The sequence below is a fragment of the Colossoma macropomum genome, unplaced genomic scaffold, assembly GCF_904425465.1.
Source record: "Colossoma macropomum unplaced genomic scaffold, Colossoma_macropomum, whole genome shotgun sequence".
Taxonomy (NCBI): Eukaryota; Metazoa; Chordata; class Actinopteri; order Characiformes; family Serrasalmidae; genus Colossoma; species Colossoma macropomum.
The window spans coordinates 31,775,006-31,794,852 of record NW_023494786.1 but is presented as its reverse complement, the minus strand read 5'-3'; the positions used below and the strand labels follow the sequence as shown (position 1 = coordinate 31,794,852).

The 19,847-nt window shown below is 40.9% G+C and overlaps 1 protein-coding gene across 5 annotated transcripts in view; it reads left to right on the top strand.

Moving 5' to 3' along the window:
* tep1 (telomerase-associated protein 1) overlaps positions 1-19,847 on the top strand; it is an 81,316-nt gene that overhangs the window by 22,146 nt on the left and 39,323 nt on the right. For 4 of the 5 annotated variants that reach the window (XM_036565347.1, XM_036565343.1, XM_036565344.1 and 1 more), the window contains 16 exons: positions 3,053-3,272; positions 4,568-4,720; positions 5,813-5,884; positions 6,542-6,663; positions 7,308-7,379; positions 8,356-8,502; positions 10,929-11,220; positions 12,053-12,174; positions 12,298-12,411; positions 14,730-14,847; positions 15,049-15,237; positions 16,364-16,551; positions 17,133-17,274; positions 18,241-18,420; positions 18,516-18,608; positions 18,758-18,890. In XM_036565347.1, the coding sequence (XP_036421240.1) occupies positions 3,053-3,272; positions 4,568-4,720; positions 5,813-5,884; positions 6,542-6,663; positions 7,308-7,379; positions 8,356-8,502; positions 10,929-11,220; positions 12,053-12,174; positions 12,298-12,411; positions 14,730-14,847; positions 15,049-15,237; positions 16,364-16,551; positions 17,133-17,274; positions 18,241-18,420; positions 18,516-18,608; positions 18,758-18,890 (2,357 nt within the window). The remainder of the gene's footprint in view (positions 1-3,052; positions 3,273-4,567; positions 4,721-5,812; positions 5,885-6,541; positions 6,664-7,307; positions 7,380-8,355; positions 8,503-10,928; positions 11,221-12,052; positions 12,175-12,297; positions 12,412-14,729; positions 14,848-15,048; positions 15,238-16,363; positions 16,552-17,132; positions 17,275-18,240; positions 18,421-18,515; positions 18,609-18,757; positions 18,891-19,847) is intronic. The other variant, XM_036565348.1, reaches the window with a different exon arrangement.

Here is a 19,847-nt window from a genome sequence, read left to right as displayed (position 1 = left end):
TCAGTACAGAGTTCTTAAAGGGCTCATAGTGTGTTTACATGCACTTAATAATCCGATAACTGCAGAAAATCAGATTTTGTCAGTAATCCAATCAATGCATTTATATGTACTTGAGGTATCAGATGATGTGAAACTCCAGGTCTACATGAGTCAGACAGCAGTCAGATTTGTACTTTGCAATCTGAAAATATGAACATACTTCATGTAGAAGATTCATTTCGTCGAGAATGTATTTGGTACCAGCGTCGCTGCGTCTCGTGGCGACGCCGCTCGCTTTCCGGCACCACCGTCTGTTTGGCACATACACAGATTGAGACATATGAAAGAAATCAGAGTAAGAGTTTACATGCACTGAGAAATCTGATTACTGAGCTAAAATCCAGACTCTCAGATTTCTTAATCAGATTTCTAGACCTTACTTATTATGATTATGATCGGATTATTAAGCGCATGTAAAATGTTTATAAATAACAGACGTCATAAGTGGACTGTTTATGACCCAGTCTAGGGTCAGGTCGTGACAGAAAACGAGAGAGGGCTCTCTCCCCAGACCTGCCGCCAGACCAGACACCACTGAAACCAGAAAACTGCAGGTTTATTTAGACTTAGGTCCAATCTCATTTCACCCCTCGCCCCTACCACTTAGTCCTTAGCCCTCTGTTTTGTGCGTTCATGTCTAGGGGTAGGGTGTCCCAATTCTTGTTGTGATAGAGGGGGAGGGTGAAGTGTTGGGACTACATGGCCCTCCAAACGGAGGATTTTCAGAGACTCCAAACAGAGAGTTATGAGGAAAAAAGAAAAAACAGCAAAATGGCTGAACAAGAGACCAAAGAAACCCACAAATGTGAGAATTTTCTCTTAAAAATTACAATAACCACTGTATTATCTTAGTTTAATGTTGTTTCAATGTATTATGGTCCTTTTCTTCATAACAAGCATAAAAAATCGCTGATAGCATGCTAATTTCTCGGTAGCTAGCTAACTTTCCCGTTCCACCTTAAATAGTCCAGCACCTGAAGTGCCAGAATGTACCATTTAAGGTGGAACAGGGAAATTTGAACAAGAAGCTGGTGAATATCTGACTTCAGCTTCATATCACTGAAGAATTAGTGGTGGGCGATAATAAATAATTGCCCCCCTCTTTGAAGGCAGATGATGCCCTAAATGTAACTAAAGCCCAGCAGTGAGGAGCTGAACTTTACCCTCCTCTGCTGTCACTGCAGACTGGCAGGGCCGCCTACAGAGCAGCGCTGGTAGCTGTTAATGAAGTGATGCTCTTTTTATTTGAGGGTCCCATTTCAGAGGGAAGATTTCAACCACTACCCCTGTAACTCAGTTCCAAGGGGTTAGGGTGACACTCAAAACAAGGGGTAGGGTAAAAAGAAGAAATGTGATTGGGCCTTAGTATGCAAGTTCAAGAGGCTAAACCAAATAGTGTGATGGCTTCAGGGACGAGCGTTATCCCGAAACAACAAAAAAATGACTAAAAAACTAACCTGAAAATAAAAGAAACAACGCTCAGCTACCCTAACTCCATACATTAAAACAGAAGAAAAGTAGCCAAAACTAAATGACCCTCGTCCCCTACTTTCTCCAAGCCCACAAGGTCTAATCAAGCAGTCACAGTTTTAACAGTGGAGACGAAGTGAAGCAGACCGGAGTGAAGAGTGCTGGTCTGTAGTTCCAGGTCACGTCAGAGGGGAGAGAACCCTGAACGTCTCCTGAAGTGGAAGCTCGGTGACCTTTTATACAGAAGGGCGCCCCCGGGTGGCCAATCATGAACTTGCACGTAATGAAACATCCGTGGAACACACAAAATTGCCGCAAACAGGCTATAACGACCGGGGTTTGTAACGTGGACATAAAATAAATTACATGAAAATTTTCCTAATTAAAAAAAAAATAATAATAATTTGTTACAGTACATAAACATCATGATTTACGACATACCGTTCACTCCCCAGTCCATACGCTCCATATATAGAAACTAAACTGCAGAAAAAGCCTGTTTTGAATTCACTGTCTTTGTGATGTCGCCCAAAATGAACACATTGATGTATATCTGCCTATTTAGCCTACAGCAGTTTAGCTCCGCCCACTTTCACTGAGGTCATTAGGTATGTTTCAGAGTGGATGGCTTTTTGAATGAGTGCAGCGAATCAGAGCACAGCTCAGAGAACCCTTTGCATGATTAAAGGGTTCTTCGCATTCTGAAAGGACTCTTCAGATTGATGGAATATCTGTTGTGTATGGTTCTATACAGAACCTTTTTGAAAAGGGTTCTATATAGCACCAAAAAGGGTTCCTCTCTTTTTACATGCTTGACATCGTAACAATAAAAGAACCCTTTTTGGTGCTATATAGAACCCTTTTCGAAAGGGTTATATAGAGAATCATATACAGCACGTTCTCCATGCAAATAACACTTTAATCATGCAAAGTGTTCTTTTGAGTGTTCATGGTTCTGTATAGCACCATTTTCCTTACTAAAGCACCCTTGAAGAACCTTCTTTTTTAAGAGTGTAGGTCAGCCATAAAGGCACAGTCACAAAAACCTCCTGCTTAATTTATTTCAAGAGGAGGGAAAGCGGTCAGGTAAAAATGAATTATAACATTTTATAATTATAATTATAATTAAAAATGAATGGTTTTGGTAAATAAAAGCTCACAAATGTCATAAGTGGACCTCAAATAAATGACATGAAAAATGTAGTATATGGGCACCGAACGCAGTTTAAACACGTGGGTCAAAAAGGTTTTTGCATCACAAAGAACAAGAGAAATGAAGGGGAGTAATTACTGACACATGAACCCAAAACGAGCTGAGACTACTGACAACACAGAGAGGCTACAGACAAGACACAGGTAGAGGGAATATACAGAAGGCGAGCGAGAGGAACGTAAACAAAGGCACTTGGACTAGAAGGACCTGCAGGAACAGACACTTGGGTACTAATTCAGACTTAGGATTGGAGTTTGAAGTAAGAGTTCAGTTGTTGGAGTTGAATAGAGTTTGAATGTCTCAGTAAGCTGCTCTTTATTGGCTCCTTAGAGAGAAGAAGTACACCCCGGCGCTGCTGGAGCGCTATCGTCAGGCTCTGGAGAAAGCTGTGCAGATTTCCTGCAGATACAACGTCCCTCCTCTGTCTGGACGCACGCTCATCGTCTTCATGGACAATTGGTGTGTGAGCAGTGAGTGGAGAGGAGCTGAAGACATCTGCATGCCTCCAGGTGTTTCAGACAGCACAGACAACACAAACCTTTCAGCTTCGGTAAGATACAGACATCTCTACATGTGGCAGGTGCTGTTGTGTTTTGTGGTACAGGGCAAAAGTGTGGATGAAAGCAGTAGGACTGAAAGATTTTAAGCATGTAATTTTTCACTTACAAAAAATTATGTTTCTCATATGCTCACACAGAAAACTGTAAGACAGGAATTCCACCATTTTTTTTTTTATTTCTCCATAATTCAGTGTGTGAGGTGTAAACAGAGTCATTCAGAGTGGTTTGGTGTGAAATGGTTCAGGTTTCTTTACCGTGGTGGTGATAGGAACCAGGGGTCACCATGACTACAACACAAATACAGACATTTTATTTACTATCCAGAACCACCAGTGAACCTACATGAGTCTTCTGAGTTTATATGGAATGTTGATGATGGAAAAATAGTGGTAAATCTGAAAAAATAAACATTTACTTTGGGGAATTTTTGCCTCACAATTGTCTCTATGTACCTCTGCACATAGAGTGGCTTTTAAAATGTATATTTTAGGCACAAAACATCTCTCAAAACTGTCATAAAACACCAGGCAGTGAATTCATAACCATTTCGTGTAGTAACTTTCTGTGAGGGAGCTTTTAGAGGTGGACGTCTGGTTCCTATCACCACCACTGTGAACAATTCTGACTCGATAAGTTTCTCTAGAGCAGGGCGTTTCACACCAAACCACCCTGAATAATCCAGAGTTGTGCGTTAGCTGTTGCAGGTAGCACATGTGCACGCAAATTATATAAAAGAACAAACATGGATAATCTATGTGGAGGGAATTTATGACATAATGCATTGTGCTTGATTATTATTATTCTCTCAGAAATATATGAGTAACAAGTAATGCAAATACACTCGTGGTTTCTGACACTGTGTGATGAACTGTTAGCCTGGACAAAATTATGTTAGCATAGCTGAAACAGTAGCGGAAATTACCTTAAATATCTGTCGGCTAGATTTAAGATAATTTCATTTGCCAAAATGCCATTTTTTATTCTCTTAGAGATTTCTGAACACTTCCACACAGTTTGAGGTGAGTGAATGATGATTTAGGCAGACAGTTAGCAACATGCTAATTCTGATAAGCTTCAGTTACTTGTGAGCTACATTAGCCTTGTAGCTCCAGTGGAAAAATAAGAAAAAGAAGCAAATGTCGGACACCAAACACGTTTTGGGTGGTGAACTGCAGTTAAAGTAAGAGGGGAAACTGTGTAAATTAGTTTTAGCATTAAGGTTTAAAAGTGTTGTGCTTTCTGAAATCTAAACCGCTGTGTTTCTGCGTTTTGCTCTGCGCTGTAGCCTCAGGAAGCGGCCCTGCTGTTAGCCGTGATGATCAGCTACTGCTGTGAGCAGCCGCTCTTCCTGTTAGCGGACAGCATCGGCGTGCAGGAGGTCAAACTCAAGTCTGACATGTTCCTGGAGAACGTGAAGCATGTGAAGAAGCAGCTTTCGGTAAAACTCCTGCTTTTGCAGTACTTATAACAGACATCTCCTAAAGTGTGCAGCACATTGTCTTATATTAAAATGAGTCAGCCTGCGTATTAAAGGACCTGTGCGTTTTTAGCTACGTTCACATTACAAGATTTTTTGCTCAAATCCGATCTCTCTGACACGATGGTTCACACTCGTTTAGGTAAGTGACTCAAATCTGTCATTAATGTGACGAACCGGCATCCTGAAATGACCCTCATGAGCTCATCCTACTCAGTAACGTCACGTGAATGAATCACGTGCATCATCAGCACAAACTAACGAGCAGAACGAGCTTCGCTGAGAAGATCATTAACTCTGATCAGCTCTCAGCTTCACTATTAGAGCGAGACGAAGGAGAAAAAGGTGAGATGAGCTGCTTTTCCACCGTTTACAGGCTTTAACTTCTGTTCGGCGCTGCTGCCATGGTAACGCTGAATGATGGCGCTGTGGAAAAAAAGCACATGAATTCCGATCTGAGCGTCACATTAAGGTCACATGACCACGAATCGGATACGCATCCGATCTAGGACCACATATGAAAGTGACTCAGGTCGGATTTGAAAAGATCAGATTTGTGTTCACACAGCCCTGAAAACATCAGATCTGAGTCACATTAGGGCAAAAAATCGGATTTGTGCCACTTCAGCCTGGTAATGTGAACGTAGCATTTTTACTTGTTTTTAAGCAGTTTTATCTTATAAAAGTGTCTTATTTCATTGTCAGATCATGTTACTTGTTTTAATCATTATTTCTTGAAATGAGCAAAATTGTCTTCATTATTTCTCCAAACAAGTAAACTAATCTGCCAATGGAATAAGACACTTTCACCAGATAAAATCACCTAAAACAAGTAAAAATGTACAGAAACAGGTGGAATAATCTTATAATGTTCTTACAACAGTCTCATAATGAGAGATATTAGATTTACTGACTACATTTAAGACGTTTTCACATGTTAAGATACTATTTTCTGCAGTGTAGACGATAGAACACAGAAATGGTTGTGCTCAGGTTTATAATAACAGTGTTTGATGGTTGTTTATGAGGTAATTTGCATCTCCTCTGCTTTAGGAATTGTCCAATTCATCTGAGAAGATTCCACACAGCAACTTCTTCTACAAGCTGCTTGAAGAGAAAACAAAGGTTTTGTATCTTTGTGTTCATTTGCTTTAATGCAGGTTTGAATTCTGAAATACTATAAAGGGGAATTCCACTGATTTTTCAAAATTTCTGCATGATTCATAATTTGTTGAGATGTAAACAGAGTGATTCATAGTGGTTTGGTGTGAAATGGTTCAGATGTCTTTACAGTGGTGGTGATAGGAACCAGGGGTCGCCATGACTACAACACAAATATAGACATTTTATTTACTATCCAAAACCACCAGTGAACCTTCACGAGTCTTCTGAGTTTATATGGAATGGTGATAGTAAAATAGTGGTATATGTAAGAAAAATTACAGTTTATTTTGCCTCATAATACTTTTCATGTATGCCTCCACCATGAACTTAAAAAATAGGTTTTAAAATCTTCTCCAAACTGTCGTAAAACAGTGTCTCAGTCATCAGACAGTGAATTCATAACCATTTCATGTAGTAACTTTCTGTGAGGGAGCTTTTAGAGGTGGACGTCTGGTTCCTGTCACCACCACTGTGAACAGTTCTGACTCTGTAAGATTCTCTAGAACAGAGCGTTTCACACCAAACCACTCTGAATGCCTCTGTTTTGGAAAATGGGTGGAGTTCCCCTTTGATGGCATTTAATACGGTTAAATCAGTGCTGTGTTTTCTTTCGCGCAGGTGGATAATATAATCATGCTGGATGAGTCGTACACTGACTGGTACATGATTGAAGAAATTAAAAAGTACAGGAAGGAAACAACCAGTGACCCTTTACTGGTCACCATATTACTGAAAGCAACGTAAGCTTTATCTCTCTATCTATATATCCATCTATCTGTCTGTCTGTCTGTCTATCTGTTTGTTTGTTTGTCTGTCTGTCTGTCTATCTATCTATCTATCTGTCTATCTGTCTGTCTGTCTGTCTCTCTGTCTGTCCTGTCTGTCTGTCTGTCTGTCTGTCTGTCTGTCTATCTATCTATCTATCTATCTATCTATCTATCTATCTGTCTGTCTATCTGTATGTCTGTCTGTCTATCTATCTATCTATCTATCTATCTATCTGTCTATCTGTCTGCCTATCTAGCTATCTATCTGTCTGTCTGTCTGTCTGCCTAGCTATCCATCTACCTATCTATCTGTCTGTCTGACTGTCTAGCTATCTGTCTGTCTATCTATCTGTCTGTCTGTCTGACTGTCTAGCTATCTGTATGTCTATCTATCTATCTATCTATCTATCTATCTATCTATCTGCCTATCTGTTTGTCTGTCTATCTGTCTGTCTATCTGTCTGTGTATCTACCTGTCTGTCTGTCTGTCTATCTATCTATCTGCCTAGCTATCTGTTTGTCTGTCTATCTGTCTGTCTATCTGTCTGTGTATCTACCTGTCTGTCTGTCTGTCCGTCTATCTATCTATCTATCTGTCTGTCTGTCTTTCGTTTTAGTAATCTGGATTCAGACGATCCTGAAGATCCCAGAAGTTTTTGTCTGTGTGGCTTTAGTGAGCAGATCCTCAGGTAAGATCAGATTTCATTAAGTAGTGAGTGATTAACCCATAGAAGTCAGAGTCATTACCGAGCGTGTATTAACACAGTACAGCATGAGTAATTTCTGACTTTGAAATTGAAATTCTGTTGAAAATGCAGATTGTAAATGTTCAGTCCAGCTGTTTGTTGTACAAGAGGCAATATTTTATTATGATTTGAAACAGTCTTGGGTAACACTTTACATTAAGGGTCGCAAATTAATTCATAACTATATGCTTAAAAGTAATTAAATACTCATTTTTTATATATTGATTAACTGGTCATTAAGCAATAGTCACTGATTAAATACTTACTAATTAGTAATTGAGTACACTGTAAACTGATTGTTTAGTTAGTCCAGCTTAATTACTCATTAAGTGTGTACTAACTCCTGCTTATTGAAGTGATAATAAACTGATAAGCCTGTTTAAATAAGTAACATGAGAACGAACAAGTACTTATGTGTTAATACTGTTAATTGTCTTTTAAGTAATTTACTGATTTAATGTAATTAATTAATTGCCAATTTGAATATGCTTCAGTTTATTAGCAGTGTAATAAGCAGCAGTTACTACACAGTTGAGTAATTAAACTGTGAACTAATCTATCAGTTTTTAGTATGCTCAATTACTAATTACTAATCACTTAATCAGTGATGCTTAATGAATAATTAATATGTAAATGATGTAGAATTAATGGATTATTACTGTATCATTATCAATTAATTTGCGACCCTTAATGTAAATTGTTTAGTCTTGTTTTGTGGAACGAAAAAACATCCTTTACATTTTGTTCTTTTTTGATGGAAACACTGTTATTACAGATTATAAACAGGATTTAAATGTAATGGTATTTAAACACGTAACAATGTAAATACATTTGAATAGTAAAACAGAGATCTCTCTAAGGAAAGCCGAAGCTGGTCTGGTGTAGTTGTTAGAGTGCTGAGGTGGTCCTCTGTGTTTAGGTTTATTTCAGAGAGAGGGTCCTCCAGGCTCTTGGACCACTTAGAGCAAATTGACAAGCTGCACAACATCCCTCCACCAGCAGGAGGCTCTGCTAAGCCTAAGAGAGCAGCTGACGTCGTCCCATTGCCCGCCACGCCGAAACTCAGGTACCTCCATCATGACATCAACTTGTAAGTCTCAGGACTACTAGATAAGATAACCTTAAGCCAAACAGCGAAACTTCAGGACATGGAAAATTAAAGGTTTGTGTCTAATGACTGTTTTTAAATAAATAATTAAAATAAAAAAGTACACAAAATCGAATGTACACAATCTAGCCTACGAGGCTAACGTATCTCACAAGTAATAAAGCCCTTACCAATTAGCCTTATGCTAACTGTAGGCTAAATAATCACACATTTGCTCTGAACTGTGTGGAGTTCCCTAATAGACATGCTTATGTGGCTTCTGACACTGCTGTTAGAGATAAAAATGGACAGTATTACCCAACATAAAGGGCCCATGTCCTATATTTTTCTTGTATGTTTTCCCTTGAGGTCCATGTATAACATTTAGGTGGGTTTATGTACTAAAAATGGTCATAATTCATTTTTTCATGACCATTTTCCAACCTCTGGTCATCCATTACATTTAAACAGGCTGTTTTTGTTACCGTGCCTTTAAGACTGATTAATATTTAAATGAGCTCTTTTTTGATTGGCTGCACAGTGTTCAAAAAGCACTCAGGACCGAAACACTCTTTATACCTTCAGTGTGAGTGGGCGGGGCTAAACTGCTGTAGGCTGAATAGGTGGACATGTGTAAATCAGTTGATGTGAAGTCAGAGGAACAATGAATTCAAAACAGGCTGTTAGTTTCTGTATATGGACCGAGGAGTGAATTGAATTTTGAAGTCTGAACAGTGTTTACATTTTAATTCAAACCCCTTTTTTCAAAAAAGTGTGGGAAATTCAGTTTTTCATGATGATCTTATGTCTAATCTCTTCAGAAATATCTCCTGAGGAATGAATAACTGGTCCTCAAAGGCCATTTTGACTGGAAACTGAATAGATTAAGGTGGTCTCTGACTTTTGCACAGCACTGAATGAATCGGGGGACGCGGGAAGGTGGTTTAAGTTGTGGCTGCCAAAATTTTAAGCCGGATATGCATAACATGAACAATGACGTCTTCCAAAATGATTGGCATTTTTTCGGTTAAATTTTTTTTGATAATTTATATCAAACACAGCAAGTCATGACATGCTATGAAGTGGTGAGAGACAATATGCACACGTAACTGACACATCAAGCCTCTGATTTGCACCCAGATTTTAAGTTTAATAAACAATATTAGGCAATATTGGCCTATAGCTCTTTTCTTTGCTCCTCCCCCTGCTCAGGTTGTAATGTCACGCCCCCAAAGTGTTGTCAGTGGAAATGATTTGGCGCTTGAATGAAAATATGTCACTAATTTAAACATGTCAATTTTGAAAATGTATGAATAAAACATCAAATATAGACTCCACCCCCACTGCCTACGTCCCTAATAAATCATCACCTCTTCATTCCTAGAGTACAGGGGTCGCAACCCAAATGTTAAGAAGAGACTTTTTGTTCTTTCGACAAAAATCAAACCACCTTGGGAGCCACAACATTATGTCCATTTCACCATCTTGGCTGTAAATATGACTCAGTATGTGCTAGTATAGGATAAAAATATAAGATAAATGAAAACACAGACTTACTTTGCTCTGCTTTAAGCTTTAGCTCAACTATAGCCGCTTTTCTCGCATCTCTGGCAGGAAACTTTTCCTCAAAAGCAGAACAGTTTCTTGTAAAATCTCTCTCAATGTTCAACCTTTTATCGGGCTGAAGTCGCTTCTCATTCACCAGATTCTTGTTCGAATTCTCCTGTTCCACCTTAACTGGCACCTGAGGTGCCAGAATTTAACTGCTGTACCATTTAAGGTAGAACGGGACAATTCGAACAAGAAGCTGGCGAATGAGAAACTGACTTCAGCTTCACGACTTTTAGTGTTTGTCAGTTTCTCGTTGCAGATTAAACGTATCAGGAAACCAGCTGGAGTGATTATAAATGCAAATAAGTCCATTCGTCTCCGAATCATCAATGTTCATCTTAAATCTTTCTCTTTGCCGTTTCGTTAGCTACTAGCTAGACCAGACTGTTGTCAGTGTTGCTATGGTGACCAGCAGTCTGCACTGATCTTCAGGGTTAAAGGGTGAGTTAGCAGTTCTACATTAACTCCAGAGTTTAAGACCATTTATTGTTAAACTGTGTTGAACGATCAGCAGAGCTTTGTTTTACTGTGAAGGAGGATTATTTTATTTTTACCTACAAATCTAATTCTGCTGTGGAGCCACAACAGGGCAGTAAAAGAGCCGCAAGTTGCTGACCTCTGCTATAGAATGTATAAAGCAGCCCACACGCCTCTGTGTTTAGTTGTAGTAGCTGTTGGAATAATTGCTGAACTATTCATTTATGCACTGTAGCTGTTTATATCATCTACAAACTTTTCTTTAATGTTTTAAAACTCCTCCTGTTTCTCATCATCCCTTTTTCATCTCTCCTCAGATGGCGTGGAGTGCGCGTTTTCATCTCCTCTACGTTTCGGGACATGCACGCTGAGAGGGACGTCCTGGTGCGGAGCGTATTTCCGGAGCTGCGGCGGCGTGTGGCTCCACACTGCCTCTACCTGCAGGAGGTGGAACTACGCTGGGGCGTCACCGAGGAGGAGTCCAACCAGGCCACTGAGCTCTGTCTGTCCGAGGTGTGCCGCAGCCAGCTGCTGCTCGCCATTCTGGGAGAGAGATACGGGCAGGTGCCGCCTCGGCCTACGCTGCCTAACCTTCCTCAGTACACCTGGGTAAAGGACAGAACATGGAACGCTGTTCATTGCATACTGTTACTGGCGCACTTCCACACTTGCTCACTACATTCTCCACAAGGGGGAGCTGTTAGCTCTGAAATAGTCTTTTTGTGCATAATTGAAAGGGAGGAAACCCACACCAGCAGGATCTCACGATTTAACATACCGTCATATGGTCAGATTACACGTTTTATTGATTTTCTAAGTGACAATAAATTACACATCCTCTACAGAGAACATACTTTTGCACATTTTAATGCATAATTGCTGTTTATTTTCTGAATTTAACACATTGGGGGAAAAAAATAAAACATAAAATGTAGCCTATGCAAAAATAATGGCACATTTGATGATGTTTTGTTTTTTTTCCACATTTTCTCAGCAAAAAAATAGAAATTCTGCACTAAAATTTGGAGAAAATGCCATATTTTAGTTCCTTGAAAAGGATGTGTTAAGTTCTTTTCATTTTTACTGTATATTTGCAGTCATAAATTATGTGTGTTTTGAAGTCATAAGTAATACTAAACACACACATTGTGAGTACAAGGTATATTCAGTGCCGCTGTTTACTAAATGTGCACTCTGTCAGATTAGCAGTACTTCAGCCGGGACATGGAGAATAGCACATGTAACCTTATTTCTTTTTTGTTTTCCTTTAATGTTTTTCTCTGATCATTATTAGCTTGAATTTCTGACTTTTGTATTCATGAAGCCCAAAAGCCCCAAAGTGAAGATGAGATTATAAGCTACTGAGCAAAACAACAAAACAGAAGCAGTTAGTAAGCTGTGATCAGTCAGAGGATTGTTTTTATGTTTTCCTCTCTTCCAGCTGAACTCGGCCCCCGCTGGCCTGTCAGTCACAGAGATGGAGATTCGTCAGTTTCAGGCTCTGTATCCGGACTCCGCTCAGAGCCGAATGTTTTTCTACTTCAGATCGCCTCACCTGGTCAGGTATGTCCACACTGGATCTCTGTTGGACGGAGATTTCTGATATCTGTGTCTGACAGGGGCACATTTCTGTAACAGTAATGTAATGTGAACAGTAAATAGCGGCTGTTGTTTTTCTGGGTTCAGCTCCGTTCCTGCAGCCTGGACAGGAGATTTCGCATCTGAGTCCAGCGAATCTGCAGCTAAAATGAACAAGCTGAAAGGATGGATCCGGAACAGTCAGTTCAAGATCACAGAAAAGTGAGTCATTTTATCAACGTTGCCCATTAAATGCAGTATGTACCCATAATATGTGCTCATATTATCCCATATTATCTGTAAGGCCAGAATTGCTATGTGCAAGTACCCAAACACTTTAATGCGGTTTTGCGCTTCTCTGCACTGTAAAATGTGTGACAGTGACCCTCATAATGAGTGCATTTACAGGCACTTAATAATCTGACTACTGCAGCAAATCAGATTTTGTCAGTAATCTGATCAACGCGTTTACATGCACCTGAGTAATCAGTTAATGGGGAAACTCCAGGTCTACATGAGTCAGACAGTAATCAGATTTCTACTCTAGAACCAGCCAATAAACTCACAGAATAAGACGTGATGTAAACATTAAGTAAAACTCAAACTTTTTTATAAAACATTGCGCCACTTTACCGGAAAATATGAAGATGAAGAATATTTAAATCCTTCATTTCGACAAGCATGTATTTGGTTTCAGCGTCGCTCCAAAAGTGTTTTGCTGCTTCTCATGGTGACGCCGCTCGCTTATTTCCGGTACCACGTCTGTTTTCGCACATGCGCGGACTGAGAAATCCGAAAGAAATCAGAGTAAGAGTTGACATGCACTGAGAAATCTGATTACTGAGCTAAAATCCAGACTCTTTATCAAATTTCTTCTAGACCTTACTCCGATCTAAGAAATCAGAGCTGTCTTCTCACAGTGAAAGGATGGATGTGGATTGTTTCAGATCTGAAGCAGCTTGATTTTCACTCAGAGATGAAAGCCTTAAGTGCTGTTTATCTGATGGGGGCAGTGTTGGTGTCTACCAGGTCTTCCAGGTGGTTGTTAGGAGGCCCATTTTCTCTGTAGCTTTTAATCATTTTTCACACTCTTGGCTTTCTCCTTCCTTATGCACATAGATTATCTTTTATATTATATCTACTCTTCTCAGAAATATCTCCTGAAAAATTAACATCTTAATTGCCATTTCGACTGGAAATTTAATAAATGAAGGGTGTTCTTGGACTTTAGCACAGCGCTATAAGTATGATGTATAGTTGCCTCTTCATTCTGACAGAGCAAGGAAAGCAGCTCTGCTCTGCTGTCCTCATGTTGTTAGTTATTTGTTGTGGCTGTAGGAATAACAGTAGCTCCCGTTACAGACGCTTTGATTTGTTCTCTATTGCAAAAGCAGGGGTTTGGTTCCAGAGCCGATACTGTGGGTGGAGGTTAGCCCAACTATATCTAGTTGGTACCTCTCAACCTCCCGCACAAGCTCCGGCTCCTTCCCCCCCAGTGAGGTTACATTCCACGTACCAAGAGCCAGTTTCTGCCGCAGGGGCCTAGGCCACCATGGGCCCCCGTGCAATCTCCCACTGCCTGTACGGCACTGCACCACTCCCCCATGCTGGACCTTGCGGGTGGTGGGCCCACATGGTCCCCCCACTTTGCCTCTTCGGGCTGAGCCCAGCCGGGTTACGTGGGCTGCCCGGCCACCAGGTGCTCGCCGAGGGACGCTACCCCCAGGCCTGGCTCCAGGGGTAGGTCCCGGTGACCCTCTCCCGGGCAGGGTACACGATGTTCTGTGTCCGTTTATCATGGAGGTTTTTGGATCGAGTTAGTCTGGCTCTTCACTCCAGACCTGTTCGCCCTGGGAGACCCTACCAGGAGCATGTTGCTCCCGACGACTTAGCTCTGAAGATCCCTAGACCACACAAGCCCTTCCGCCACGACATGGCCCCGATCCAGGAAGGGTTCCCGATCCAGGAAGGGCCCCGATCCAGGAACCGAATGTTTTAAAACAGAACAGTAAAATAAAAGCCTGGAGACGAGACGGGGTGTGTGGAGTCAGTACAGCTTAGAACATATCATTTCAGTGGATTATGGTTCAGTTATGTTCCCTGACTAAAGGGACTGAGATGTCACCCCAGTGACAAGAGGGGCACTGTCCCAGTGACAGTTTAGTCCCTTTATTTCTGAGAGTGTATCTACAGTGGTATGTGCTCCCCTGGCCAAACGACATGTTTTGTTGACTGTAAATTAACTCGTTCTCTACAGAGAACAACTTTTTCTGTAAATCGTAGTGCACAGTTTCTATTAATTTGCTGTGTTTGCAGAGGCTGCATTTTGTTGTACTTTTTTCAATATGCTAAATTCAGAAACCAGCCGACTGTGCATTAAAACAAATAGAAAATCAATAAAACATAATTTGACCAGGTCGCCCAAACTTTTGAATTTGACTGTGGGTGCTTTACTTAAAAGCACTTTTTTGTACTTGCTTGGTTGCTGTGTATGTTATTCTCCTCACAGATCTGTGATGTTTTCTTTGTGTTCTCTGCAGTTACCCATGTGAGTGGGGTGGTGTTGTGGATGGACGGCCATATGTTAAAGGTCTGGAGGACTTTGCGAGAGCAGCGATGGAGGATCTGTGGGCTGCCTTACAGAAACTATATGTGGAGGTCAGGATTCGTATCCAAACTATGTCAGAAAATGCTGTTTCTTCCCATTTGAGAGACTTTCTGTCATTGTGGCTTAATCATAAGACTTGAACATTAAACAGTAAAAAGTATGCAAATCCATAGTCAAATCTTTCCTCATAATGTAAAGTTTTAGGTTTCTTGGTTCCTCCTTTGATTAAAAATTTGTCTGGTGGTGTTTAGGAAGAAGATGAGGCTGATCTGACGTCGGAGATTACCGAACAGGAAGTGCATCAGGATGCCCAGCAGCGCCACTTCCATGGCAGAGGGAAGCTGATTTCTGTGGCAATAGAGAAAGTCCAAGAGTGTCAGCAAAAAGGAGGCATACTGTTGGTGGAGGGCGCTCATGGAGAGGGCAAGACTGCATTCATGGTAAACAGTGTTTATGCAAATCATGCACACACAGACAGACAGAATAAATAAACAAGTAATAAGCTCCCCGGACAAAAAATGAGTCACGTAGGGCTCCTGCAGATGGCGCTGCACGAGGATGATCAGGCTATAAATTCCTGCAGGATGTGCGACGGGATTCATAGATTGAGAAAAGGTGGTACAGTGCAGTGAACGTCTCATTCGATGTGTGGAAAATGAGTTACAAAGCAGATGTTAATGATTGGCAAAAAGGAGTGACTGCATTTGGGTGCCAAAGGCCACAGTGTGAGGGAAGTAGCTGAATTTGCAAGTGTATTGAAGCGTATGGTCAAATGGGTCAAAAATCCCAGTCTACAAGAAATTCTCGTCAGAATTGTGGCCGAAAGATGAAACTGATGGACAGGGACCGCTGGCGTGTTTCATGGCCCGTGAATAAAAATCACTTTCAGCGCAGGTTCTTCACAACCAATTTCTGAAAGAACTCTCCACAGGGACCTGCATACCATGAACAGAGTTCAGAGTTGCCAGTTACAGTGGGCGAAGAGACTCAAAAACTGGACTGTTCATGACTGGAAACGTGTTATCTGGTCAGATGAATCTGGTTTCTGCCTGGGTGTGAATGATGCTTGGCATCACGTTCATTGGAGACCTCAGGAAGCCTTCAATGAGGACTGTGTGCAAGATGTGGTTCAAGCTGGAGGAGCTCTGTGATGTCCTGGGGTTGTTTTAATTATGTGGAAATGGGTCCTTTGGTGGAGATGACTACCTGGAATAAGAAATAAGATGCCAGCATCCACGAAATCTGGCCAAACTGCGCAGTTCTTTGCAAAAGTGGCTGAACATTGATGTCACCTACATCCCAAAACTTGTCCAGTCCAGGCCAAATGGAATTGCAGCTGTTATTCGTGCTCCTGGAGGTATTACACGCTATTAGGTACGTTTAAGTCACAGATGACTAATTTTTTGTCCAGTGAGCTTATTAGGACAACTATAGTCATATGACACCTTTTTAAGATTACAAAACCGAGAAAGACAATACAATTTAGTAAAATACAAGGAGAGTTTAATGACAAAGACACTCAGTAAAGCTTTAAATTATTTTTCCCTTTCTCACTGATTCCTTCAGGCTGGCCTGACTCATGCCCTCAGGACTCCGGGCAAGTATAGAAAAGAGCCAGTTTGTGATGTCATATCCTATTCCACAGCCGCTAGCCAATCAGCTTCCAGTGTAGAGCACCTGCTACGCTGCCTCGTCCAATGGCTGAGGAGGAAGAAGGAGCTGGTGGAGGAGCTATCTACCAGCACACCTTACAGGTCAGGAGAGAAGATGTAATGACAACGTATAATGTACTTAAATATAATACTACATAAGGATTAAGCTAAAAATCCAATGTAGAGATCCGAAACAACACAAGCTGACCAAATACTTATGGACTGACCAATTACTTATGGACTGAGCTGTTTTTAGTTTCTGTTCATTACCATGTAACTTCAGGTTCTGCAGATCATCATATTAACAAGTGTAGTAATTCACAAAAGTATAAACTACAGTTTTCAATTAATGAGTCAACATTGTTGATGATGTGAAGTGAATAGAATAGGTCCCAGAATAGATCCTTGAGGAACTCCTTTTACAATTTTAAGAAAATTTGAGAGTTTTCTTGAAGAGTATTTCTTGAAATTGACCTATTCTGTTAACTGTATATTGTCAACAACTAATAACATGCTTGCTGACCAAGGCCAGTAAAGTGCTGATGGTCAACTGTGTAAAAGGCTTTTGGCAGGTTGAATAAAAAGAACAGATCAGACAGTAATAGTTGTCAGTTGGTGTTATGAGAATATTTGTTGTCCAGTGTGATGAGCAGAGCATGTATTTGTTTTTATTCCTGTTACAGAGACCTGCTGTCAGAGTTTCTCTCACGCATAACTGAGCCCAGGAAAGGCCACGCCTTAGCCTTGCTAGTTGATGGGGCAGATCTTATTCATGATGCCAGAGGTCAAGGAGTTTCCGAATGGATCCCAGAACGCCTTCCCAAAGTAAGATACACAGTATCCTCAGTACTGTGCGAATGTCAGAGACCTCCCTTCATTATTTTAATTTCCGGTCAAAACGGCCGTTTAGTACAAGCTCTTCATTTTTAGGGGATATTTCTGAGGACATTAGATGTAAGGAAGTACGCTTGCATAAGGAAGGAGAAAGTCAAAGGAAAGCAAATGAAACAATAGGACTTTCCAAAAAAAATGGATATAGACAGAAAAGAAAGAAAATTTGCCAATCAAACCAAGAATGGGCTGGAGGTTAGGGAACCAGCCTCGTGACCGGAAGGTCGCCGGTTTGATCCCCTGAGGACAGTACGTGACTGAAGTGCCCTTGAGCAAGGCACCTAACCCCCAACTGCTCCCTGGGTGCTGTGGATAGGGCTGCCCACCACTCCGGGCAAGTGTGCTCACTGCCCCCTAGTGTGTGTGTTCACTAGTGTGTATGTGGTGTTTCACTGCACAGATGGGTTAAATGCGGAGGTGAAATATCCCTGTTGTGGGACTAATAAGGGTCACGTAAAGGTGGAGGTTTGGAAAAACATCCCTGCAGATTTGTTTGAAAGACTGAATGCAAGACTGAAAAAATGGAAAGGCGAAGGAAACTGAATACTGCAAAAAATATTATAGATTTAGTTATTTCTGTTAAATTTTCTGTTAAATTTCTATTTATTTAATGGACATTTTTGGCTGCAAATGAAATAAATGATGGATGGTCTCTGACACACTCTGTGCTACATCAGTGCATCGCTTCAGTGTGATGTCACAACCATGAATACATATTCAGCATGTTTAGTCTGCAGCAGCTTAGCTCTGTTTTTGGAGCATGTGTGTTCTGGGTAGTGAAACTTTAGCAATGTTTACACTTATTTAAAGGACACAAGGGTGTTTTTTGTTCTGTCACACAGGTCCTGTTTAAACACTCTTCTTAAACACACTTCTTCTTTTCCATGATGTTCTTCTCAGGGTGTCTGTCTGATCCTGAGTGTCACCAAGGATTCCGCCCTTCGGACCACCATCAGCAAAAAGAAAGGCTCTGTGGTGTTTCCGCTAGGACAGTTGCCTCTGCCGGACAGGAAGGAGATTGTCCAGACGGAGCTGAGTGTGTACGGAAAGAAACTGAGTGATTCTGCATTTAATAACCAGGTACGGCTCAGGGACCCCAACTCGCATTCAGAACCATAAATACAGTAAATACAGTGAATACGGACTGCAGCATGTGTTTCTGTTTGCGTCTGTAGCTTCAGACGCTGCTGATGAAGAAAGGAGCCGCGAGTCCGCTCTACCTGCACTTAGCCTGCGAGGAGCTCAGGAGCTACGCCTCCTTTGAAACGGTGAGAATTGACTGTTGATTTCTGAGAAAGTCCCACCTCTCAGGCTTTTTCTCAGAACACGATGCTTTTGAGATGAGAACATCAGTCTGGCCTTGTATGGCTGATAATGGTGATGTGATGACAAAGAGGAATATGATGATGTCTTGTAGATGAAGGAGAATCTGCAGACTCTTCCTCAGTCTCTGTGCGAGTTGGTGAAGCACAGTCTGCTCAGGCTGCAGGCTCTGTACGGGGCAGCAGGCCTGGACTGGACACTGGGAGCACTGACCGTCAGCTCCACTGGTAACTGAGTACTGCTGCTTTAGTTTTACCTTTAAAGTGGTAATCTGGCCAAAAATCACATTTCTAGATTTTTCCCACGTTTCACCAAATGAAGTCAATCAACTAAGAAAAGTTTGCTTCTTTAGCTTTAGCACTGGAGCTCCTGTAACACCTGCACTAAACTAGATTCAACCTTCTGAACAGAGGCACATAAACAACTCTGCCCTACTTACACTGCAAAAAATAATATCTGAACAAGTGAAAACTTCTTAAAAGTAGTCAATAAATCTAATATCTCTCATTATGAGGCTGTTGTAAGAATATTATAAGATTATTCCACCTGTTTCTGTACATTTTTACTTGTTTTAAGTGATTTTATCTGGTGAAAGTGTCTTATTCCATTGGCAGATTAGTTTACTTGTTTAGAGAAATAATGAAGATAATTTTGCTCATTTCAAGAAATAATGATTAAAACAAGGAACATGATCTGACAATGAAATGACACTTTTATAAGATAAAACTGCTTAAAAACAAGTAAAAATATCTAGAACTAAGTTATTTTAATTCCAGCACTCTATATTAACATAGTTTGGCCCGAACGATTGCTCATCTGTGTGTGCACTGTGGTGCCATTAAACTTCCTAGACAGCGATACCCTAAATCCTGGAATTAAGAGGCAAAATACAGTATTACCCTTAAGTACCACACACTGCCGTATTACACACCCTGAAGTAATATATTAAAATAATACACCTATTACACTGTGTACACCTGTGTATTATGGTGCTAACTGCATGCCTAAATCATCACATGCTTGTCTCAGTCTGTCTGGAGTTGTTCAGTATCTCTAATAGACTTTATTATGTTGTTAATGACACTGCATGACTTACTGATACATGATTCTTGACCCTGCTTTAACTATAATCCAGCAAAACTGGACCCCAGTGGTAACCCACGATCAGCTGTACCACCATTCTA